The sequence below is a fragment of the Myotis yumanensis genome, unplaced genomic scaffold (assembly GCF_028538775.1).
Source record: "Myotis yumanensis isolate MYYU_CA2020_CCGP unplaced genomic scaffold, mMyoYum1.0.hap1 SCAF_3, whole genome shotgun sequence".
NCBI classification, from domain to species: Eukaryota; Metazoa; Chordata; class Mammalia; order Chiroptera; family Vespertilionidae; genus Myotis; species Myotis yumanensis.
Window position 1 is genome coordinate 104,120,002 of NW_027223754.1, and position 26,674 is coordinate 104,146,675.

Genomic DNA, 26,674 nt, shown 5'->3' on the forward strand with positions numbered 1-26,674 from the left:
TCAGGCTCTGAGCTCCAGTTCCGGGCGAGTCTCTAAGGACCCACACACATATGGGAGAAGCGGGACTGTCTGGCATTGCTCAGAACCCTAGGGCAGCTTTCTATCCGTGGAGCTAGCAGCGACTACTGGGACACTGAGAAGCAGAGCCTCTGAGGGCAAGACTGAGAGCAGCCATAATTGCTAATCCCACCCTGTTGATACCGTGGGACCTGCCCCGCCCAAGCCCTGCAGGGAGGCTTTTGCTGGATAGCCTCAGGCAAAGGCTAGATTAGCACCTCCCTAGAGATCCAGGAGCCAGGAAGCCCAGAAGTCAGAGTGGGACCACCCAGCTTTCAGCTCCGTGGAACCATAAAAGACACACTCAGGGGGCAGGCTCAGTGAGCACCAAAGCCCCATCGAAGCAAGCCTAGCCCAAGAGGGGTGTCTCCAGCACAGAAGTTCTCCCACTGCAGACACAGCTGATTCTTACAGCCAATTGGCCTGGAGGTCAATTCCTCACAGTGATAACTACAACAATCAAGGCTTAACCACAACAAGACTGTGCACAAAGCACACAAGGGGGTGCACCGAGTGTCTACCTCAGGTAATTGGGACACTTAGCACAGAAAGGCACTCTATCGACACAGCGAAGCATAAAAAATGCCGAGACAAAGAAACAGGACACAAACGACAGAATTGGAGGAAAGCAAACTGTTGGATATAGAGTTCAAAACCACACTTTTAAGGTCTTTAAAGAACTGTTTAGAAGCCGCCGATAAATTGAGTAAGGCCCTTGAAAAGACTGGTGAGACCGCCGATAAATGTAGTGAGATCCTCGAAAAGACTGGTAAGACCGCCGAGAAATGTAGTGAGATCCTCAAGAAATCTAATGAGACCCTCAATGTTGTGATAAAGGACCAACTAGAAATTAAGCATACACTGACTGAAATAAAGAATATTATACAGACTCCCAACAGCAGACCAGAGGGTGACAAGGATCAAGTCAAAGATTTAAAATATGAAGAAGCAAAAAACACCCAACCGGAAAAGCAAAATGAAAAAAGAATCCGAAAATATAAAGTTAGTGTAAGGAGCCTCTGGGACAGCTTCAAGCGTACCAACATCAGAATTATAGGGGTGCCAGAAGATGAGAGAGAGCAAGATATTGAAAACCTGTTTGAAGAAATAATGACAGAAAACTTCCCCTACCTGATGAAAGGAATAGACTTCCAAGTCCAGGAAGCGCAGAGAACCCCAAACAAAAGGAATCCAAAGAGGACCACACCAAGACACATCATAATTAAAATGCCAAGAGCAAAAGACAAAGAGAGAATCCTAAAAGCAGCAAGAGAAAGAAAATCAGTTACCTACAAGGGAATACCCATACAACTGTCAGCTGATTTCTCAACAGAAACTTTGCAGGCCAGAAGGGAATGGAAAGAAATATTCAAAGTGATGAATACCAAGAACCTACAACCAAGACTACTTTACCCAGTAAAGCTATCATTCAGAAGTGAAGGCCAGATAAAGAGCTTCACAGATAAGAAAAAGCTAAAGGAGTTCATCACCACCAAACCAGTATTATATGAAATGCTGAAAGGTATCCTGTAAGAAGAGGAAGAAGAAGAAAAAGGTAAAGATACAAATTATGAACAACAAATACACATCTATCAACAAGTGAATCTGAAAATCAAGTGAATAAATAATCTGATGAACTGGTGATTGTAATAGAACCAGGGACATAGAAAGGGAATGGACTGACTATTCTTGGGGGGGTGGGGGGAGAAAGGGTTGTGGGGGTGAGTGAAGAGATTAGACAACAATTGTGCACCTATGGATGAGGGCAGTGGGTGGAGAGTGAGGGCAGAGGGTGGGGTTGGAACTGGGTAGAGGGGAGTTATGGTGGGAAAAAAGAGTAACTAATGTAATAATCTGAACAATAAAGATTTTTTTAAAAAATCCAAAGATGAGATGACTGAGGCCTCAGCTCAAGTATCTCCAAATACAATGTTGCCCATTCCCTGAAAAAAAAAAAAATCAACAAAGGACAAATGCTGGCGCGGATGTGAAGAAAAAGTAACCCTTGTGCACTTCTGGTGGGAATGCAGACTGGTGCAGCCACTGTGGAGAACAGTATGGAGTTTCCTCAAAAAACTAAAAATGAAACTCCCATCTGACCTAGTGATTCCACTTCTAGGAATATATCCCAAGAAACCAGAAACACCAATCAGAAAGGATATATGCCCCCCTATGTTCATAGCAGCACAATTCACCATAGCTAAGATTTGGAAACAGCCTAATATCCATCAGTAGATGAGTGGATTAAAAAACTTTGGTACATCTACACAATGGAATACTAAGTTGTGGTAAAAAAGGAGTTCTTACCATTTGCAACAGCATGGATGGAACTGGAGATCATTATGCTAAGTGAAATAAGCCAGTCAGAGAAAGATTAATACCACATGATCTCACTCATTTGTGGAATATAATGAACAAGATAAACTGATGAACAGTAACAGATCAAGAGACAGAGAAACACAGATCTGACCGTTAAACCTCAGAGGGAAGGTAGGTGAGGGTGGGGGTTAGGGGGAGAGATCAACCAAAGGACTTATATGCAAGCATAGAGGCCTAACCAATGGACACAGACACCAGGGGAGTGAGGGCATGAGTGGGGGGTAAAGGGGGTAATGTGGGGATAAGGACTCATATGTAATATCTTAATCAATACAAAAAAATTAAATTAAAGAAGAATAAAAAAAGACATGCATATGACGAATTAAAAGAAAAACCTTACCAGTTATTTATTTTTCAAGTATAGTTTACATTCAATATTATTCTACATTAGTTTCAGATGTTCAGCAAAGTGGTTAGAAAATCATGTACTTACAGAGTGGTCCCCTCACTAATCTTAAAGCACCCATTTGGTCCTTACATGGTTCTCACAATATTGACTATATTCGCCATGTGTAAAATAATCTACATCTCCATGACCATTCCGCAACTACCAATTTGTGCTGCTTAATCCTTTTACCTTTTTAAAATCAGTCCCCTAACCTTTTCCCCTCTGATAACTGTCTGTCTGTTATTTGTTTCTGAGTCTGTTCCTATTTTATGTGTTTATTTCATTTTGTAGATTCTACATGTAAGTAAAATCATATGTCTTCTGTAAAACAGTTTTAAATAAAGTAGAAAACATGTCATATTTGGGTGCAAAAATGAATTTTCTTCCAAACTTTTTCACCTTAAGTTGATTGTATTTATGACTAACTAAAATCACCAGATAGTTCAATTATGTAATCCTGGAAGGTTTACACTGGGATATAAATCTTAGGCTCTTAAACCCCAAAGACTTCATAGTGGAAACAAATTTTAGTCTGAACAATTAATAATAAGGGAATATTTTTATTGTGTTGAATTTGGTAATTTTTCCCTCCCTATAATCCTGTAAGGGCTGTTGATATCATTGTGCAATGAGAATAATAATGGATCAAAATTTATCTTGTGCTAATGCTAGGTATTATGTTAAGCATTTAGTATAAATGGAATCACAAAACTATAAAAGTAAAATGCAAATGTTGTTTAAAAATATAAACAAGTGTCAGCTTGCCGGGCCCGGCTGCTGGGTGCAGGGATGTGTGACCTGAACATTGCCGCTATTCTATGCCCTCGAAACTCATTTGGTGAGTGGTGGAGTGAGAGGATATGTATTCTTAGAAATAGAAACTATAAGTATGTACTCTAATCTCTTCATTGTCATTTGACACCAGGTAAACACAATCAGTTTTCTCCTTATTGCTATTTTAAAATACTTTAGTCACACCAACCAATCCCATTTTTTTCAGCTATTAATATTATAACTGCTGATCCCCAAATCTATCAATCAACATCTCTTTCTATAATATGGCAAGATTTATATCTTTTAAAGCTATGACAAAGACTGTCATGAGAATGTTCGAGTCTTACTTTCCTACTCAGAATCTTCTTTCTTTTCATGGGGAGATGTGACGATAGAAGAGCAGTTTGCTGCAAAATTATGGCAAAGATGAAATTCCCATAACTCTTAAATATGCATAACATGATATCCATTAAAGAAAATTGTGGGGAAGCACGGGACTTGCTTGGAAATCTCTGAAAGGTCAGGGGATACTGGAGGACCTTGCTGAAGGTGACAGACCCTGCCTTGACTTTTCCAAACAAGTCTGAGCCCCCAGGTGTTTTACTGGAATCTTTTGCTTAGTCTTTAGACGTCCTTGCTTAAAGAACACTGCAGATGCATGTGTCTTCTCAAGGATACTTACCCTGCTGATAGTATCTAGAAGTTAATTTTAGTTCAAGCTGCTGCTACAATAAAAGCCTGAGGAGGCAGGTGAATGAAGCTGTTTGGTTTTTCAAGCTAAGCAGTCCCTTAGCCCTCTCATGTGTCAGAGTAATCATTCATCCGTGCTCAGGGTCTGCCAGTCAGCCCCGGCAGAAAATTTGATCTACACACACACACACACAATGTAATATTATTCAGTCATAAAAAATTATCTATTTGCAACAACATGGAGGAACCTTGAGGGATTTATACTCGGTGAAATACGTTAGCGAGAAAGACAAATAGTGTATGATTCATTTACATGTGGAATCTAAAAAATAAACAAGGTTGTAGATATTATGAACAGATTACTATTTGGGGGAATGGGTGAAGAAGTTCAAAGGGTACAAACTTTCAGTTATAAAATAAATAAGTCATGGGGATGGATATAATGTAAAGAAAATAATCTCACATGATATTCTAAAGATTAACTAGATCACCTCATTATTTTAATGCCTATCTGTATCCAATATTTCTTAAAAAGAGCATTGCAGACATTGTGATAGGGATGTTTATTTTTTAAACACAGATGCTGAGATTTGTAATAATATTTAGAGGAAACACATCTTCTTCCCTCACTATACAAGAACTTCTGACAGATCCTAGAGGGTTGGCAGGTACCTTTCCTATTAATCCCAACATCTTTTGCTTTTAGCCTCAGTGCTTGGAACATGGAAAGAATTAAAAATGTGTTGTTAAACTGAATAAATGTGGCTAATGATCTGCAACCTAGTGCCCTGGTTTAAATCTTCCCAGCTAGACTTCAAGTTGCTGAGCGCAGGATCTTGTCTTTCTCACCTACTTACTCTCTTACCTGTGCAAATTAAATTGACATCAGTATTACAAAGTAAAGTATGAAGGAAAACAATATGAAAGATTTAAATGATATAACAGGATCAGGTTGCTGGAAAGGCAAAAGGACACCAATACCAGTGATTTTCAACTGTTTTCATCTCATGGCCCACATAAACTACTAAAGTTTTGTGGCACACCAAAAAATATATATTTTTTGCCAATTGGATTTTTTAAAAAGTATAATTTTGACTCATTTACATCAAAAGGCTACTGTTGTGTTGGCCTTGACAACCTAAGGGAAAAGAGGTCAGTGTCCCTAAGTAGCCAGGTATTTATTACATGGTTTGAAATTCTTACAGTACACCAACACGGGTATCACTGCTAATACGAAAGTCCGGTGAAAATCTATTTGTACTTTTCAGCCCCCTGGGCACCTGCGCTACTTCGGAGAGCCCCGCCCCCTGCCGGCCAGCTCACCGCCCAGAGTGTACACAGACTTCCCCCGAAAGGCCTGCTGGGACCAAAAGTCCTACTCACCTTGGTGATGCCTGACAGAAATATGGCAGCAAATAAAAGCATTTGTAAAAATATTAATTTCATACAATCCACACGTTCTTTTCAGATATGTAAATGCTAAATCAGTAGGTATTTGTAATTAGGAGTCTCCGCCTAGATGCGCATCCGATGCCGATTTTTCAGGCAGTGCTTTGGACAACAGCAACTGTGGAGGTCCCCAGCGTGCCAGCGCCAGGGACCTAAGTGTGGAGGAGCCCTTCGGAAACCGGGGCGGAAGTGGGACTGCTAAAGGAAGTTGGCGTCTTAGTCCATGCCCGCTTCACCATGTAAGTGTTTACCCGCAACCTCCCCAATCCTGATGCCACTGCCCGACCTTAACTCTCTTCCGCTCTTTCTCAGGTCCAAGGTTTCCTTTAAGATCACGCTGACGTCGGACCCGCGGCTGCCGTACAAAGTGTGAGTAGCTCCCCTGCGGTGGCTGAGTAGATCCGGGCTGGATGGAGCCCAGCAGCCCACACAACTCCCACCCCAGCAGCCCACATCCGTTCCTTCCCCTCCCTGCGCCCCTACCCGCGCCCTTCCGGGAGCCTCCCCTTCCCGCCTGTAACTGAGACGAGGCATCCCGGACTGCTCCTCTTAAGTGTCAACTTGCCCTAGCTCCAGGGTGAGGGGCAACTTGCTGCTCGGAACTCATTTGGTGGTGGTGGCTGGGAAGGACTTTGTGGACAGGGCTCTGGTGATTACTGGAATCCTTAAACAGTCCCTGTCTGCTCGTGATTAGAAAGGCCTTTCACGACTTTGACCAGCTGTTAGAAGAAGTAAGAGAAGACATCTCAATCCAGATTTCGAAATTACTTGAATGTTTAATCCTTTCAGGCTTCTGATTCTTTTTGTGTATAAGGGACACACGACTTGGGCACCACAAAGTACTGAGCCTTAAATCATATCCTAATGATGTTTAGGTTTAAAAAAGAGTGATTAGTAGAAGTGGGAAATGCAGAAATAGGGCAGTTTATTCATGCAGGGCCTTTGCTTATCCTTTAGCAGTTAGCATGGGTCTAATATGGACCTTCTAACCCGATACTTCAGACCTTTATATGGTTGCAGGTAAGAATTATTGTGGTCATTGCAGTTGGAAGCCGTATAAAATATAGCAAAGAACAGGTCTTCAATAGGATTTTATATATAACTAGAGGCCCAGTGCACGAATTCATGCATGGGTGGGGTCCCTCAGCCTGGTGGGCAATCTGGCTGGCCAGGGGAGAGACTGTGGGAGGTTGGCTGTTGGAGCACACTGACCACCAGGGGGCAGCTCCTGCATTGAGCATCTGCCCCCTGGTGGTCAGTGCACATCATAGCTACCGCAGGTCGTCCTGTCCTAACAGTCGCTTAGGCCAGTGGTTCTCAACCTTCCTAATGCCGGGACCCTTTAATACAGTTTCCTCATATTGTGGTGACCCCCAACCATAAGATTATTTTCGTTGCTACTTCATAACTATAAATTTGCTACTGTTATGAATCGTAATGTAAATATCTGATATGCAGGATGTATTTTCATTGTTCACGACCCACAGGTTTGAGAACCGCTGGCTTAGGCTTTTATATATATATATATATATATATATATATATATATATATATATATATAGGTATATATATATATATATATATATATATATATATAGGTATACACATTATACCTATATATATTATATATATATAGATAAATGTTTATTAGTTAAGTAATTATTATCGGGGCCTACCTAATTGAACTATTACAGCTGTTATCAGTCTCATTTAGCTCTCTGGGACCCATGTAACCTCCTAGCCTTTCTCTTTCTCAATTGCTTTATCTCCAAATTAATCTCTTTGCCTAATCTCAAGTAATTGCTCCACCTATAAAATGTCATTTTTAAATACTCCTATGGTTAACCACATTGTCTTCTTAATTCTGATTTACTTTAATATTTCTTCTTTAAAATGTTTCTTTTCATTCATTGATGAGACTTCTTTTTAAATTTTCCCTCTTCCTTACCCAACTTCTTATCTAGCTTAAAGTCACTGTCTTGCAAACACCCTCAACTCTGATACTCCCTCCCCACCCCAAACTCCAAGCACTTGGTGAAACACCAATTCTGAATTTTTCTGTATAGACCTGAATGTTCCTGGAAAAAATTACACAATTAGACTGATGAGTTTGACATAAAATTAATAACTATGCTCAATAGTAGCCAACACTGCTACATTTTCCAAGTTTGTATATTTTCCTCTTTATTCTCTGAAAGGATTTTTTTAAAAAAATGTATTTTCACACTCCCGGCAATTCCTTTCCTCGTTTCCTTCAAGCCATCAGAGTAAAATTCTCTCATTTTTCCATCACATCTATAAAGCTATCACTATATGTGTATACCTATAATTTCTGTCTACAATCCTGTTGGAGTAGAAACCATCAGCATGACTTATGAAAAGCCAGTTGTACCACTTGGGCTCTGCATCTTACCTGTTTCAGTCTTCTCAGGATTAAAGCAGAGAGTCTAAAGATCACCCTCTCTTCATCTTTGATTTCTCCCTTTATACTGGATTATTCTCATAAATATATAAATAGGCTTTAAAAAAGAAATTCTGAGAAGGATGGAGAGAGAAAGAGGACAGGGCAGGACAGCATCAGTATCTATAAGAGTGGCTGGAACATTGTACCAGTTCAATTAATATGGGTGACTGGATGAATTTAATAGGCATACCTATTGTTTAGTGTGTATACTTGTGTTTGTGTGTATAAAGTATGCATAATATATGTACCTGTGTATGTAAAGGTAGTTATACTGTTTTCTATTCAAAGTAAATAGTAACTAGTATTAGTAAAAGCAACTCTTTAAGATTCGTATGAAAACATTCTTTAACTTATAAACATACTTTGATTGAGAAACTTCCTTTTGAGTTTCTAACATTACTAATAGTTGAATTCTATGAAGGATGTTTCAGTTCTAAATTTATTCTGGGCAATATCAGAGTTTTCTGTGTTTTTGTTTGTTGATACAGTCACTGTTGGTGTCATTACTAGGTTATGGAAATGTTGAAATCAAACATTCTCCTTTATATAAAGGATGAATTAAAAACAACATTTGCCTCTTTTAGTCTGATTCCAGTCTTTCCAGACTTCCCACCTCTTCTCCCCTCTTACTACCACCATCATTTAACAAAGCACATGTTCTTTTCTTTGACGGGAATGCAGTCCACTTCCTGACAAACAATACTCTTTAAAAATAAAAATAAAATTTACCTCTGCAGGTTTCTATAATTGTCTAGGGGATTCATCTTGTCCTTCTTTCATTTCCTATAGAAACTTTATTCTTATTCTTTATAACAGCACTTGTTGTGTCATAGTTCTCTTTATATGAAATATACATTTTTTAAAAAACAGATTTGCCATTGATTTATTTTTAAAATTCACTTTAATATACACAATAGTGCGCCTGCTCTCCCCCTTTTTTCAAAACACCAGTATAATGTGTAACTGCCATTTTACAAAATGATGCTACTGGCAAACACAGATTCAAATCTAGATAAAGTCTATGGCGTCACAGTAACTCTGAGTTCCTTTGTAATTTTCTGCCACATAGAACATACATTAAAAAGTATTTTTTTTTTCTGTTTTATTGCATTGTCTTTGCATAATTCCAACTGTACAAGTGGAACTTTATTTTAATGAATATCAATATGAAATCTAGTTACAAAGATGTTGCCAGTCTCCATTTAAAAAGGGAATCGAAACCCTAAGATTTAGAGCTTGTCATTTTGAGGATGAATCTCAGGACCTAAACTATGAATGTAATGCAAAAATACTTGCAGTTCTGTTCCTTACTTTGTAAACTATCACATTGCCAACTTACTAGATAATTTTTAAACAATGCCTACCGTTTAGTGTGAGGCCACGCACGGCCTGCGTGGCCTGGGTTCAAAGGCCTGGAGAAAGAGCTGATGTGCAAATTAATATACAAGACAAGAGATATAAATTTGGAAATTATGGGGGAAGCCAGATATGAACTTAGTTCAAGTGACTAAGCTCCACTGAATCTCCGCACTCATCTTCTTTTTATTTACTAGAATAAAAAATTGCCTTTTAGGAATGCAAACAGACATATCAAAGGTAATGTTTAGTAAACAGTGAAAGATTATCAGGTTGGGGGGGTTGCCTTCCGGTCATTGAATCAATAGCAGGTAATAACAATGCACATATTCAGCCTTCTGAATATCAAAGCCCTATTCAGCCTTCTGACCTGACTTCTTGCATTTGTATTAATTACTGTTGATCTTGGATTCCAGCACTTCAGAATTTTTTTTTCTTTCCTCCTCCCCCTCCCCCCCCACCCCAGAAAAGTAAAGAAAGGTAAAAACAATGATAACTATTTTCACTTTTTAGTTCAGTGGTTCTCAACCTTCTGGCCCTTTAAATACAGTTCCTCATGTTGTGACCCAACCATAAAGTTATTTTCGTTGCTACTTCATAACTGTAATGTTGCTACTGTTATGAATCGTAATGTAAATATCTGATATGCAGGATGGTCTTAGGCGACCCCTGTGAAAGAGTCGTTAGACTGCCAAAGGGGTCGCGACCCACAGGTGAGAACCGCTGTTTTAGTTGGATTTTAGAGGAGTTGCGGCAGCCAAACTCTATTCACACATATTGAAGTCATAATGCACTGTGTCAGATATAATAATTTTTCTATTCAATTTGTACACTAAGAAATGGGATTTATATGTGAAAATGTTACATAATGGAAGTTGGTATTAAAACATTAAAGAATAATATAGTGGTTACAAATAGAGAAGTTTCAAAGCGAAATGTTAGCTTGTAAGTCTCTTTCCTGCTGTGAAAAACAATCTGTTTTTCTGTCTTTAATGATTGTAACTCATTTTACCTTAAGAATATTATATTTGTTATATTTTTTTTGTTACCTTCTTTGTCTTTAAGTGTTTCTTAAGGATATAATATCAGGTTTTTTTTTTTAAGTATTTAAATTGGAAAATTCATAGATTGACCATTTATCAGCAATCTGTAATACACTTGACATTGTATAAGTCAGTAACAAAATCATGCATCACTCTCCAAATGTTATTTCAGATTTTATTAAGCCCTTGATCTGAGCAGGTATAAGAGTTTTGTGGGAAATGACTTTACATTTTGCCATAGTAAACATACTCATTTTCATCAACTTGGTCTACTCTTTTAGACTTGATTATTAAAAGTGCACAGAAAGGATTATGAAAACATTTATGATCTGGTGATTCTTCCACAGGTAGCTTTTTCTTGTAATGAAAATGACATTCCTGCATTGAGTAAAAAGTTGTGTGGACTGAATACTAAGGAGAGATTCAACTTTTTGAAATCCATCTCTGGAAACAAGCAGCATCCCATATCCTAGACCTATTTGTATCAAAGTATTAAAAATGTATAAATCTTCTCCTATATAGGTTGTTGATAAGACCTATTTGTATCAAAGTATTAAAAATGTATAAATCAGCTCCTATATAGGTTATTTTATTTTTTAAATATATTTTTACTGATTTCAGAGAGGAAGTGAGAGGGAGAGAAGGATAGAAATATCAATGATGAGAGAGAATATTTGATTGGCTACCTCCTGCATGCCCCCTACTGGGGATTGAGCCTGCGTAGGCATGTGTCCTTGACCGGAATCAAACCCAGGACCCTTCAGTCTGCAGGCCGACACTTTATCCACTGAACCACACTGGCTAGGGCCCTATACAGTGGGGCCTTGACTTACGAGTGTGTGGACTAATGAGTTTTTCAAGATACGAGCTGTTTCTTGGCCGATTTTTTGCTTTGAGTTGCGAGCTAAAATTCGGGTTACGAGCCAGCTTCAGATACCCCACCGCTAGTTGGCGCAGCGAACGTCACAGTGAACGCCACAACATCAGCCCAGCATCACGTGTCATTGTAATGGTGAAAATTGATTTGACATACGAGTAATTTGAGTTACGAGCTCCGTCACGGAACGAATTAAACTCATAAGTCAAGGCCCCACTGTATAGGTTATTGATAAGACCTATTTGTATCAAAGTATTAAGAATGTATAAATCTGCTCCTATATAGGTGTTGATATTCAAGTAGAGCTATGGCAGAATCTAATTTAAGCCTAATTGCTTGTTTTGTTTGTTGTTGTTTAGAGTTCATAATGTAGTATGCAATAAAAATACACAATCTTTAAACTCAAAAGACAAATTTATTTAGGTCTGCTAAAAGTGCTAATATGAGGAACAAAGAGCTTTAAAAAAACAGCTTTTAAAAAAATTATTTTTAATTTTTCTTTCAGACTCAGTGTTCCTGAAAGTACACCTTTTACAGCAGTCTTAAAGTTTGCAGCAGAAGAAGTAAGTATAGAAATTGGAACAACCTGTATAGAATACAGATTGACAGTGTATCTCAAAAATCTTTAAATTTTGCATGTACTTTTAACACACCACTTCTCTGTAGGTTTATTACTAGGTTAATGCTATCAAAAAGTTAAGCTTTACTAACAGATATAAGTAGAACAAAAGTTAAGACTTACTGACAGATTTAAGAAGAATGAGTTTAAATTGGCATATCCAGTGCAGCCATTGAGAAATATAAGGAATTTTTATTGAAATTGAAAAGATTCAATTATATGTAAAATTTTTTAAGCAGCAACATATCATTCTAGTGTGTATATTCATTTTTACTACCTTTTATTCTAGAATTATAATTTTTAAAATATCTGTCATATTTTTCAAAATTTTTGTGTATGTGGACTGTCAGTAAAAGTTATTTTTAAAAGTGTCTAGCTTTTTAAAAAATATTTTGGTTTTCTCTTTTGAGAAAAATTTCCATTCAAAATTATCATTAGAGAAATCTATAAAGCAACTCTTTGGACATGCCATGGGGAAGAGTAGCTTGGGTAGAAATGGCACCCAAATGTGACTTGGAGACTTAAGATTCCTATTGTAAATGTGTCATTCACTATCTGTATGACATAGGCAAGCTTCTCAGTTTCTCCTCCTCAAATTTCTTAATTTGTAAAAGGAAGTATGTGAAGTTAAAAGTGCTATACTGGTACAGAGGAACTCAAATCTAAATTTTGGCTCAGAATCTTCAGAAAAAATTTATAATTATGGAAAATAATTTTAGTTAAATAAGAAACCAGCTTAATCTATAATCCTTTATTAAAGTGATTAATGGAAAATAAACAACTCATCAGCACTCAGCCCCTCATATTATTGTCAGGGACCACTGACATTATTTATCACTCATTTAGAATTAAACTGAAAAATGGTAGTACATGTTTTATAGCCAGATTTGATCTAATCTTCATGTAGAAAGAATAAGTTAAAAGAAATGGGAAATAAATCTGAATATAGCATCATCATTATTTTTTGCTATACAGATCACTTGTAAGAAATATACCTGGCCTGGGACATAGCAGATTCCACAGATTCTAATTTAAGAAGTAGATCTGTATTTATAATTTGCAGTAATTTATTTTACTATAAATTTGCAATGATTTATTTATTATAACAAATAATAATATTTAATTATTTTATTATTACTTACAGAATGTATTTATAAAAATGACATTTATTTTTCTATTTCATAATTGGTTTATAATGTGTTTTTTATAAGGCAAAGACATTGATGTCATCCTGGTCATTTAGTGTGAGGATAAGAACATCTTAACAGACATGCAGTGGAAAATTAATAACTTCACCCAATCACATGTATTGGTTAAAGTTTTAATATAGCTTATAATTATTGTGAATCACGGGTGTTATACATTTAGAAAAGTAATGACTTTCAGTTAACAGTGAGAAGGCCTTTCGCAAGATGACATTGTAGAATGTTTCAGTAGGAACAAGACTTGACTTGACAAACCAGAGAATGTGGATTTAAATCCCTAGTAAAGTTCTTTTAATAAAAATATAATAAAATTTCCCACTACATGACTGGGTTAATTTAAGTAGTGAGTTGTCAAAGCATGAGAAGAACTGCTTCACATTGTAAATTTTAAGACTTATGAAATCAAGAAGAAAATAAATGAAAACTGAGAAACATAAAATACACTTTGCACCCAAGAGGAAACTTGTCAGTAATTTGGGACGAAACTAGTAGTTAATATAATTTACTTTACTAGTGATGCTTCCCCAAATTTTAGCTTTCCTGTTGTTTCTACATTCTGGAGAAGGGAAAAGTGGTATCAGCTGTTTGCTTTTGATTTTTAATGTTCATGAAATATGTTGCCACTATATGGATGTGACTAAGAAACCTGTTTTATCTTAAAATGGACATAATTTAAGAATAAGACACACTCAGTAGGGAACGAGAAACTTTGTAATATTCAAGTTTTGGAAATCTGACATATCCTATAATTAATTTGGGTATTTGGTCAAAGTTTTATTAAGTAGTACAACCTTTTAGTAATTTTTTAAGTTATTTTAAATTACGTTTATTTAAAATTCTTAAATCTGTAAAAGGACATTTACAACTAAGAATGTGCCATATAGACAGTAAAATTTGTTTTAGGTACATAATCCTGTAACAATTGTTTTATGCATAATTCCATTCTTAAAATTGGATTCTTCCATTTATAAGTTAAAATAAGCTTTCAGTTGTTTTCCTCAATTATGCATATGTAACCATTATAAATACCTAGAACAGTGTTTCCCAGATTATTTTTCCTAGAGAACTAGAACCACCAATAAGAAAAAGAAAACAATTCCATGAAAAACTGGGATCATTGGCCAAAAAGTATGGGAAATACTTCATTCACTATTTTCTTCTTGGAGTTTTAAAGTATTAGCAGCATACTTGAAAATTTTGAAAAGAATATCAATATAACGTCATGTTTTCAAACTTATTTGGTTACAACAAACTCAACTATAATATCTACAAAACTTGTCCATAGGATAGAAGGGCATACTTGTTGGAAAAATTAATGAATTATGAAGACATGAATATACTTGGATAACTGCTGGTCTTTAGAGCATTGAGAAGAATTCTGACTTTAACTACAACAAGTTTCTTACCACATTTCATTGATTTAGAAAACACATCTTTTACAACATCTCTAAAAATAGATCTGGAGTCTTACTATCACTGTTAGCCATGTGGCAATCACATAATTATCTTGATATCACCTGCAATACTTGAACTTAGTTATTATTTTCCTGGTGGTATAATTAGAGTATTGACATTGTGTGAGATTTAAGTCAGCAATACACGAAAGGAGAATTTGAGGAAGGACTCTAAGCCTTGATTGGCCTCCCATTAAACACAATAGAGCATTTATTTGAACTTACTATTTCTACAAAGAAATTTTAGGAATATTCTAAGCCAGTGGTCAGCAAACTCATTAGTCAACAGAGCCAAATATCAACAGTACAACAATTGAAATTTCTTTTTTTTTTAAAGTGAATTCTGCCTCTAAAGGCCCATAATATTTTGGATTTCTTAGCAGCTCTTTATTTTTATTTATTTATTTTTTTAAAATTAAGTCTTTATTGTTCAGATTATTACAGTTGTTCCTCCCCCCCCCCCCCCCCCGTAGCTCTCCTCCATCCAGTTCCCACCCCATACTCTGCCCTTACCCCTCCCACTGTCCTCATCCATAGGTGTATGATTTTTGTCCAGTCTCTTCCTGCACCCCCACACCCCTTTTCCCCCAAGAATTGTCAGTCCACTCCCTTTCCATGCCCCTGGTTCTATTATATTCACCAGTTTACTCTGTTCATCAGATTATTTAGTCACTTGATTTTTAGATTCACTTGTTGATAGATATGTATTTGCTGTTCATAATTTTTATCTTTACCTTTTTCTTCTTTCTCTTCTTAAAGAATACTTTTCAGCATTTCATATAATGCTGGTTTGGTGGTGATGAACTCCTTTAGCTTTTTCTTATCTGTGAAGCTCTTTATCTGACCTTCAATTCTGACTGGTAGCTTTGCTGGATAAAGTAATCTTGGTTGTAGGTTCTTGGTATTCATCACTTTGAATATTTCTTGCCACTCCCTTCTGGCCTTCATAGTTTCTGTTGAGAAATCAGCTGACATTCGTATGGGTACTCCCTTGTAGGTAACTGACTTTTTTTCTCTTGCTACTTTTAAGAGTCTCTCTTTGTCTTTTGCTCTTGGCATTTTAATTATGATGTGTCTTGGTGTGGTTCTCTTTGGATTCCTTTTGTTTGGGGTTCTCTGCGCTTCCTGGACTTGTAAGTCTATTTCTTTCACCAGGTAGGGGAAGTTTTCTGTCATTATTTCTTCAAATAGGCTTTCAATATCTTGCCCTCTCTCTTCTTCTGGTACCCCTATAATTTGGACGTTGGTATGCTTGAAGTTGTCCCAGAGGCTCCTTACGCTATCTTCATATTTTTGGATTCTTTTTTCTTTTTGTTTTTCCGGTTGGGTATTTTTTGTTTCTTCATATTTCAAATCTTTGACTTGATTCTTGGGATCCTCTTGTCTGCTGTTGGATCTCTGTATATTATTCTTTATTTCAGTCAGTGTATGCTTAATTTCTAGTTGGTCCTTTTTCATATCCTTGAGGGTCTCACTAGATTTATTGAGGGTCTCACTAAATTTATCGGTGGTTTCTAGAAAATTCTTGAAAAACCCTTATAAGTGTGGTTTTGAACTCTATACCCTGTAGTTTGCTTTCCTCCATTTCTGTCATTTGTGACCTGTTTCTTTGTCTCCGCATTTTTTATGCTTCCCTGTGTTGGTAGACTGGCTTTGTGTGCTAGGTGTCCTATAGGGCCCTGTGGCTCAGGCTCCCCAATTACCTGAGGTGGACACTCTTGGTGCACCCCTTTGTGGGCTTTGTGCACAATCTTGTTGTAGTCTTGTTGTAGTTAAGCCTTGATTGTTGTAGTTATCACTAGGAGGAATTGACCTCCAGGCCAATTGGCTGTGAGAATCAGCTGTGTCTGCAGTGGGAGAACTTCTGTGCTGGAGACACCCTTCTGGGGCAAGACTTGTTTCATTGGGGCTTTGGTGCTCACTGAGTCTGCCCCCTGAGTGTGTCCCTTATTGATCTGAGGAGTTGTAATCTGGATGGTCCCACACTCACCACTGGGTACACTGGCTCTTGGATCTAAGGAGGTGCTAATTTAGCCTCTTCCTGAGGCTACCCAGGAGGAGCTACGAAGAGATCTGCAGATTCCCCTTCCGTGTTTGGGGTTTGGAGGTGCCCAGATGAGGCCCAGCTGTGAAGTAATGCAAGCTGCTATGGGGCCTTGGGCCTTCTCTTGGAAGTTCTTGGTCTGTCTGGCCCAGCTGCAATTTGTTAGGTAATTTTCAGAATGCAAACCATTCATATGCAAAAGCCTCTGCTGCAGCCTGGGTTGGGCAGGGTCTCAGGGAATCAACAGGGCGGAGCAAGCAGCTATGGCTGATCCTCAGCCCTGCCCTAAGGGGCCCCTCGTCTCAGTGTCCTGGTAATTGCTGCAAGCACCTCTGAGGGAAAGCCACCCTCAAGTTCCGAGTTCTGCCTGCTGCCAGACAGTCCAGTTTCTCCCCGTATGAGTCCTGGGTCCCCAGAGACTTCTTGGAACTGGAGTTCAGAGCAGTCGGGAGCTTGTGACTCCCTCCCGCTTCAAAAAGACAGCTGCGTCCTCAGGTGCCAGCCCCTTTCTGCGCTCGCTCGAGCCTCCATACCTCTGCACTTTACTTCTGCAGCTCCTCTGAGTCTCAGTGTGCTTTTCTCTTTCCTTCTAGTTGTAGAATTTCCACTCAGCCAGCCTTCCTGTAGTTCTGGATGATGTCCATTTTGTCTTTTCGTTGTATTTTTGAAGTTGTTGTGGGAGGCAGCAATTTCCGGTGTTTACCTATGCCGCCATCTTGGTTCCTCCCTGAAATTTCTTTTGAGAGCCAAATTTTTTAAACTTAAACTATATAGGTAGGTATATTGTTATTAACTTAATTAGGGTACTCTTATGGCTTAGGAAGAGCCACACTCAAGGGGCCAAGGAGCCGAATGTGGCTCGCGAGCCGCAGTTTGCCGACCACAGTTCTAAACAATCGTTTTGCTTTTATTTTTGCTTATGAAAGAAAGCAACAATTCTAAGTCTGAAAGAGTAAACATTGATTGAGTCATAGATTCATTGATAGTGAATTTTTGTTTTGTTTTTGCAGTGTGTAAAATAAGGTGCATGCTATTCTTTAGAATGAAATGTAGTATTTAGAGGGCAATAATGTTTTAAAAAAATACAGCAAATTACATTAGCCCTTTGTTTTATGATGTGACTTATCCTGAAAGAAAAGTCACATTTTGGAATGATCTGTACACCATTCTTGTTAAACTAACCATCTTTTATAGAGCATGTGTGTGTATAGAAATTTTTTTCTTTTTCTCCCCTTTAGTTTAAAGTTTCTGCAGCCACAAGTGCAATTATTACCAATGGTAAGAATTCATTTAAAAATTATTTATTACCTTAGAACTATAGAAATTATTTAAAAGAAGTCAAATTAATTAATTTAACTTGAATGCAAAAAACCCAAACTTTATATCAACATGAATGAAATACATAATTGTAAATACTAAGTCAAGGTTATTGTCCATAGCTAGCTCTTTTCAGATTCTTTATGCTTTTTGGTATAGGATAGCATTTTGTAATATCTTATTATATCCTGATCACTTCTTGCCAGATTATTACTGAAAATAACCTTTATTTACCAGGTGTTTCTTTTTCAAAATAAGCTTTTTGATAAATGCTTATAGAATTTAGGTAGTTAAGTAGGAATGTACCTTTGCTGGACTTTGTAGTTGCCTTCCTGATAAAATCTATTTCTTACATACTTGCAATGATGAGGATTTTATCCAATTAGATATATAATTTAAATTCTGAATATCTTAAAACACTACTAATAATTAAGTTTGATGAACCTAGTTCTATGAGAAAATACTGATATAAGATGAGGAGTAAAGATGGCAGTGAGGGCTTAACTATTTTTCAGGAATACACCATAATATTTCTAGGTGCTAGTGAGTGGTTTTCTGTGCCATTAGGGTAAGCTATGAAAATGGGTTTAATAGACAGTAGTGTGATTTAGTTTAGATAATAGGACAAAATTTCTCATTCTAAAACATTCTGTATACTGTCACATTGAAGTGTTTCTCTAGTTAGAAGAAAGGTAGCCTACTTTCTACAAAGTTTTAGATTCATAGGTGCTTTATAAACTTTTGTCAAGTGTCAGTGGAACTTGAATTAGATGAGTTTATGGGCTCTTCTGGCCTTAAGATTTGTAAGCCTCAGAGCAATAACTAAGTGATTAATGACATACCTGAGGTGTATTTTTCACTTTGTATAGCATAATAGAATTTTTAAAAATTATGTTTGTAGACCTTATCAGGATCATTGCATTGACAGATACTCTTGTTTAATCTACCGCTGTGTGTGAATGCACAATAGTAATAGATTTCAGTAGATAATTTATCCAAAAGATTGTCATTCATGTTTTTGGATTTAAATTGTTTGGCTTGCCCAGCAGGCATGGCTCAATGGTTGAGCTTCGACCTATGAACCAGGAGGTCACGGTTTGATTCCTCGGTCAGGGCACATGCCCGGGTTGCAGGCTGATCCCCAGTACGGGGCATGCAGGAGGCAGCCGATCAGTGATTCTCTCTCATCATTGATGTTTCTCTCTCTCTCTCTCTCTCTCTCTCTCTCTCTCTCTCTCTCTCTCCCTCTCTCTCCCTCTCCCTTCCTCTCTGCAATCAATAAATATATATATATATATATATATTTAAAATTATTTGGCTTGTGCCTATATTCACAGCAGCAGTATTTTGGCCAGTCTCATTACTATTGAACCATTTTAGCTTTAGAAATAATTTAGATGATTTTATAATTTATTTTCTAGATGGAATAGGAATAAATCCTGCACAGACTGCTGGTAAGTATCTATCTGAAATTCATGGAGATGTGGGTGGAGCTATATATGTCAGTTGATTGGACTGGATAGGATTTTACCAGGATTATAGATGTTCTTTTAGGGATTATATGCCAGTCTTCACCTATAGGTCTGAATAATAATTTGTTTCATTATGTGTATTAGTTATTATGCTTTTGACTAAGGGAGACCCTGACTAATAAGTGTTAAAGATATTAACACTCATAACAAAAATTCTGAAGATAAGATTGTACTCTTACTGGAATAATGGTTTTGACCTACCTCATAAGGTAGTTGTGAGGTAATATATGTAAAGTGCTTAAAAGATTGCCTTATCCATAGTGAGCATTCAATAAGTGCTATTATTTCAAAGAGGTACAGTCATTTAAATTTCAAAGGGCTTAGTCCACACTCAGAGGTTCAAATATAACATTATACAGTGCTATATATTGGTGTCCTAACAAGAAAGCAGGGTCATGTTTTTTTTTTTTTAATTGATTTCAGAGAGGAAGGGAGAGGGAGAGAGAAACATCAATGATGAGAGAATCATTGATCGGCTGCTTCCTGCGCGCCCCCAACCAGGGATCGAATACACAACCCGGGCATGTGCCCTTAACCGGAATCGAACCTGGGACCCCTCAGTCCATACATCGATGCTCTATCCTCTGAGCCAAACTGGCTAGGGCAAGCAGGGTCATCTTCACCTTTTTAACAGGCAGTTTTATATATTTTTTAAATGTACCCTTTTTAAAGTTAAGCATGCATTAATATAATGAACCTCAATCTTGAGTAGTATTTATGTTTAAATTATATTCTAAAGTACTTCTGTCTTATAACAAAATTACATTGTTCTCGTAGATCTTGGGATTGAAATTTGGCCATATAGAAAATGAAGAGGGATTTAAAATTGTAATTTTTTAAAATTTAAATCAGTTGTTTTAGGTATATTATAAATTTTATTAAATTGAAAAGGTTATTAATTGAAAATCATGAGGCATTTTATGGCATAAATGCCTTTAAATTTAGGTTCAAAGGTTTTGTTTTCTTATTCTAGAAATGTTCAATTTACGTTAATTTGAATTATTGCTTATTGTAATATGTTACCAGTTGTATTCCCTTAAAAGTTGAAAGGTGTACTTTATGGGACACAAAGTAAATCTCATCATTTAATTGAACCAAAATAGGTCAGGGTTTCCAAACTTTTTTCACTTGTGGTAATTTAGATTCATTATTTTTGCTGTCTTTAGGTATTTTATTGTGTACTAAAGCAAGTATTGATGGTTAAATTGATTTACATTATGATTTGCTGAGTGTATTAGCATTTTTATGGCTAATGTTCATATTTAAAATTTTCAGACATATGATTAGGTTGTAAAGATGTGAGTGGAATAGCAACAAGGCTTTAAAAGCATGGAATTAGTTTCTGATGATGTTTGTGTTTTTGTACCTACTTACTTTACAGTGCTTTATTGTTTTTTTACAATGCTTTGTTTATTGTATATAATTGTTGGAATGTTATGATAACCTCTTTTTAAACACCTAACTTTATGTTTTGTTTGTTTGTGTAGGAAATGTTTTCCTAAAGCATGGTTCAGAACTGCGAATTATTCCTAGAGATCGTGTTGGAAGTTGTTAATATCCTCTACTTAAAGATAGAATTACCTTTCAAAATAAATATTGGGTATTGCTGTTGTAAAACTGAAATCAGGCATTTAAAATACTATGAAAACACCAATAATTGATGAAATAATGAAAGGTTACTTCCTGTCCCTTCTTGTTGTTCTCACTCTTCATGTGAAGAGAGAATGCTTATGCATTGAGGGTATCATTTTTACAGAAGATCCTAGTCTTTCATTGCTACCTCACAGCACACACAGCTGGTTCATCTGGGGTAAATGGATTACCCAACTGTGTTTTTTTACTGGAGGATAGTTCTGAGAACATTTGGAAGATTAAATTTGTTGAATCTTTTTATTTGTCTTTAAGGTAAAATTTTAAAAGGCTTATGGATTACACAGGGCAGGTTACTTGAAGGATCTGATTTGCAGACTCAAAAATAGTTGAGGGGAGAAGGAGAAGTGAGGAGGGAAGCAGAGGAGGGGGGAGGGAAAAAATAGTTGAATTCTTAATCATATACTGTTTATGATAAAGGATATAGACATATCAATGAATACTTAAATGTCTTAACTTTTTACATTTAGGTATTTTTTTAAGTTTCAAGCTTCATGTGTTTATATAAATTTTAATTTAATATCAGAGAACCAAAATTCCAAAATTTGAATGTTTTGACCTAGCCCCTATGTGTAAAATTGATAGCCCTCACCAAAGAGTTTTAACTATGATCCTGCAGAATCCAATTCTTGTAATGGTAAGAATTGAAAATAAAGTAGAAGCATCCTTTGCTGAGTAATGCATTCTTTATCAGTCTCTTTTAATACAGACTTTAAAACAGGAATTTTCAAGAAACCTCTTTCTGAGGATATTTGGAAACCGCATTCAGGAAGAGACTATTGTAAAGATCTGAAAATCACAACAAAGGTCAAGAAAATGCTAATGGAAAATAATAATTAATTATACTCACTGAAGGCCCAACTTTTAAGGAAGTGTTAAGATAAAACAAGTGAATAAGAAGCCAAGAAAGGGAAGATGGGGAAGCCCAGGTAGCAAAAGACAACAGTGAAGGGGAACAGAAAGCTGTCACAAAATACAGCTGGATAGGCAAAAGTGCAGAGGCTGTGTTGTGTTGTGTTGTCTTGTGTTGAGAGAACAGAAGGGGATACTAGACATTGTCATAAGTAGCAGAAGGCAATTGGAAAAAGCAAATTATAGGCCTTTTCAACATATAGATTTGATAATTCCCTTTATGAGAATCTAAAGAATGATATGCATAAGGAATGTTTTTATTTGCCCTTACAGAGGAAATCAATATCTATTCAAATCTTTAAAAATGAAATGAAGGCTCATTAGTGATTCAGAACCAGTGCTCAATATGCTGTATTTTAGATGGTGAGCTCTCTGGAGCAGGCCTTGTATTTGTCTTGCTCTTTCTAGACCTGGAAATGTAGCAGGCTTTCAATAAATACTTGCTGAATTATTCATAAATAAAATATCTCTAAGACACGTTTTTATGTAAGCATATTTTAGCGTCTTCCCTATCATGGGCCCTTGTTTCATTGGGAGAAAAACATTAGGAAATGTAACAGCATCAGCATCTGAAGGGTGACATTGGTAGTTAAGTTTAAGAAATGAACCAGATACTGTTTATATATCTGATAAATAAACAATGGGATTCTGATTTATAAAAGGGAAAAAATATTTTCTGAAGCAGAGAAGTATACTTCTGATGTTTGAGAAAGTATTTTCATAAATAAAATTCGATGTTTAAATATCCCCTGCTCCTTAATATTAAGCCTCAATTAACCAGAAATTTGAGTATCCATTCCCTGAATTTCTTGTTTAATTTAGATCCCATCTTTTGTTTCTAGCACAAAGTCTGCCTGCTGTATTACATAAGTAAGTTTATGATATCCTCTACTATAAAGTAATTTGTTTAATATTTTTGTTTTTGAGTTTTGAAAATTTTATTGTAAGTTCTTAAAAACATTTACTTAGACATTTTGTTATTAAATAAATATAATCAGTAAGTTCTTTGTGCAGCATGTTTAGTATTTTGTTTAAATGCATTATTGGCACATAATATTTCATGAAAACACAGCTTGTTGTACCATAAGGCATATTTTATTTTTTTATTTTATTAGCACAAATTTGTTAATGTATTTTTATTGATTTCAGAGAGGAAGGAAAAGGGAGAGAGAGAGAGAGAGAGAAACATCAATGATGAAAGAGAATCATCTATTGGCTGCATCCTGTACACCTCCTACTAGGCATCGAGGCCACAATCCGGAAATGAAAGCATGGACTTCCTGGTTCATAGGTTGACGCTCAACCACTGAGCCACACTGGCCAGGCTAAAACTTTTAATTAGCACACTTATTAAGCCAGTACATAAGAAATGAAGAAAAACAATAGACAAAAGTGATTAATGACCATAGGTCATAGAATGAGCATATATATTTCCAAATACCAGTCCTACGTTTGGGAGGGGCAAGGGGAGAGGTTATAGTGATTGTTTAGGCTAGTTGGTCCCAAGCCTGGGTGATTATGAGAGGCACTTAGGGAATTAAAAATACAGATTTATGGAAACCACCCCTAAAGTTCTGATTCATTAAATCTGAAATAATATACTTTTCTGTTTACAAAAAGCCATCCTGGTGAGTTCTTCTGTATAGCTGGGTAAACTTTTTTACTTTATAGGTGAACAAAATGAAGTCTAAGGAGTCAAAATAACTAGAATATGTTGTAGAATCTTGGAAAGTATACATTCCAATTCTTGGTTCTCTAGTAGGTAAGTGCGAAGATGCTACTTAACAGTCTGTTTCACTAACTGATAGTTAAGCCTCCTTTTAAAGTGCTTCAAGGCTAATACTTATTGGATATTTTGTTTCTAAAAATTTGTTTTTTGAAAGAAAAGTCAATGGAAGAAACAGTCCTGTTTAAGCCTCCCTCTCCCCAAATTAAGATTAAAAATATGTCTTTTACCTAAGAACCTTGAAATATTTGTGACTTGGCAGCATTAATATACTTTAATGGAGCAATTCTAAGTTAAATAATTTAATGTTCCCAAATCTATAAAACTGAAAATTATATACATAAATTATATATGTACTAGAGGCCCAGTGCATGACATTCGTGCACTGGGGGGCGGGGGGGGCGTCCCCTCAGCCTGGCTTGCACCCTTTAGCAGTCCGGGAGCCCTCAGGGGATGTCCAGCTGACGGTTTGAGTGGGCCTAAGCCGTCAGTCGGACATCCTTAGCTCTGCCGCAAAGGCAGTAGTGGCTCCCACCACCGCTGCTGTGCTTGCCAGCCATCAACCCAGCTTGTGGCTGGGCGGTGCCCCCCCCCCCCCCCCCCACCCCGTGGAAGCACACTGACCACCAGGGAGCAGATCCTGCATTGAGTATCTGCCCCCTGGTGGTCAGTGCATGTCATAGCAAACAGTCGTTCCACTATTCGGACAATTTGCATATTACCCTTTTATTATATAGGATGTATTTGAGCATATATATGTGGTTTATGTATGTATATAATTTATGTATGTAATTCATATATGTATGAAGTTTTGTTTAGATATGAATTGTGTATGTAATCCATCCAAAATAAATGTATTGAACATCTATGTGTCCAGTATTTTGATACTTTCACTTATTCTTCACAGTAATTCCACATTTTTATCCCTGTTTTACAGAAGGAAAAAAAGGCTTTCAGAGATTGAGATTTGAAATCTAATCCTTTGAAGTCTTCATACTGGGAGACATTTTCAGTATCATTTTTTACAACATACTAGCTCTGTATTGAATAATACATTTAAAAATATAAAAGAAATGTATAAGGCTTAAATTCACATTTCAGAGTACTGAATATATGTGCAATGATCATGAATAGTATTACTTAATACAAGGTATAAATATGATAAAATTTTAAGGGATTAAGTAAAATCCAGTCAAATGAAGATAATTATGATTCTGTCCTTACTCCATAGGGCAGAGGTTCTCAACCTGTGGGTCGCGACCCCTTTGGGGGCCGAACGACCCTTTCACAGGGGTCACCTAGGACCATCGGAAAACACATATAATTACATATTTTTGTGATTAATCACTATGCTTTAATTATGTTCAATTTGTAACAATGAAAATACATCCTGCATATCAGATATTTACATTACGATTCATAACAGTAGCAAAATTACAGTTATGAAGTAGCAACGAAAATAATTTTATGGTTGGGGGTCACCACAACATGAGAAACTGTATTAAAGGGTCGCGGCATTAGGAAGGTTGAGAACCACTGCCATAGGGTTACATAATGGGAATAGGACTATTAGCCTATATTTATCAGCCCCATCCGACAATTTGATTTTTGATCATGTATCTTACTGATGTAACTACAAATATTAGTCCCCCAGTAACCTGTTTTTCCAACCATACTACCCATAAGCCCCTGTAATACAGAAATTCTAGAACTGCTCTCTGAGAGTTAATGCTGGAGATTGATAAATTATTTAAACCAGGCTATTTAATTAAACCATTAATTGAAATAAACATTTTCAAAAGCCTCAGTCTATCCAGTCTGTTATCTTCATCTTCCAAATTGCCTAAGCCAGATATTTGGAACTCATTTCTTTCCTTGCTCTAACCATAGCAAATGAATCACAAAATTATATTGATATATTTTACAAAAATATATCTCAGCCATCTCAACTGTAATTTAAACCCTCATCTTCTGGTATGTTTCTTCTTTTGCACTGTTATAATGAGCATGGAATATGTAGTTTAACTGGTTAACATTCTACTGGATAAAAGTCTATCCTTTTCATGACATGAGGGCCTTCATGAACTGGTCTTTGTACAGAGTCATTTGTTATCACTACTCTTAAATTTTCCTTTCCAATTCATATGCAGCTACCCTGACCAAGAAATAGTTTCTCAATTGGCCATGTTCTTACGCCTTCATAACTTTACTTTCTCCACTTATCTGCCTGGGAACCTAACACTCATTCTTCAAGTTGAAAAGCCATTGGGCCTTTCCTCCTTTCAAGAAGTTGGGTATTCAGCTGTCTAAGCAACAGTTGCATTTTGTACATTCCTTCATTATAGCAATTGTTAAATACAGAATCATAATGTTTATCTCTAATTTAAACTATACATTTTATAAAAGCATTAAGATCATGACTGAAGCTATTTCCAAACTGTTTTGTCCAAAGTAGATAGTAAGTACTTTATAATTAAAAGGCTACATAAAAGAATGAGAGATTTAAAAGTCGCAACTACATGTGACTCAAATGTCATAACTTCTTTAGCCACAATATTTGATTGTCCAGTATATTCATATTCCTCATCATTTCTTATAGCAGGGGATTTAATCTGTCTCAGAAATGTATTAATCACTTTTAAAATTCAAAGCATCTTATATTTTTTAACAAATATATGAATTATTAGCTATACCGTAGATTGCTAAATACTGGACATGAATTATAAATAAAATCCCTT

At 36.4% G+C, this 26,674-nt stretch overlaps 1 protein-coding gene across 1 annotated transcript; it reads left to right on the top strand.

Annotated features, from left to right (window-relative positions):
• Nucleotides 1–5,895: 5,895 nt before the first annotated feature.
• On the top strand, nt 5,896–23,972 carry UFM1 (ubiquitin fold modifier 1). The gene is made up of 7 exons (XM_070409235.1): nt 5,896–5,976; nt 6,050–6,106; nt 11,983–12,040; nt 18,038–18,077; nt 19,538–19,570; nt 21,136–23,080; nt 23,882–23,972. Coding segments are annotated over exons 1-6 (258 nt in total). The 5' UTR covers nt 5,896–5,974; the 3' UTR covers nt 21,204–23,080; nt 23,882–23,972.
• The last annotated feature ends 2,702 nt before the right edge of the window (nt 23,973–26,674 follow it).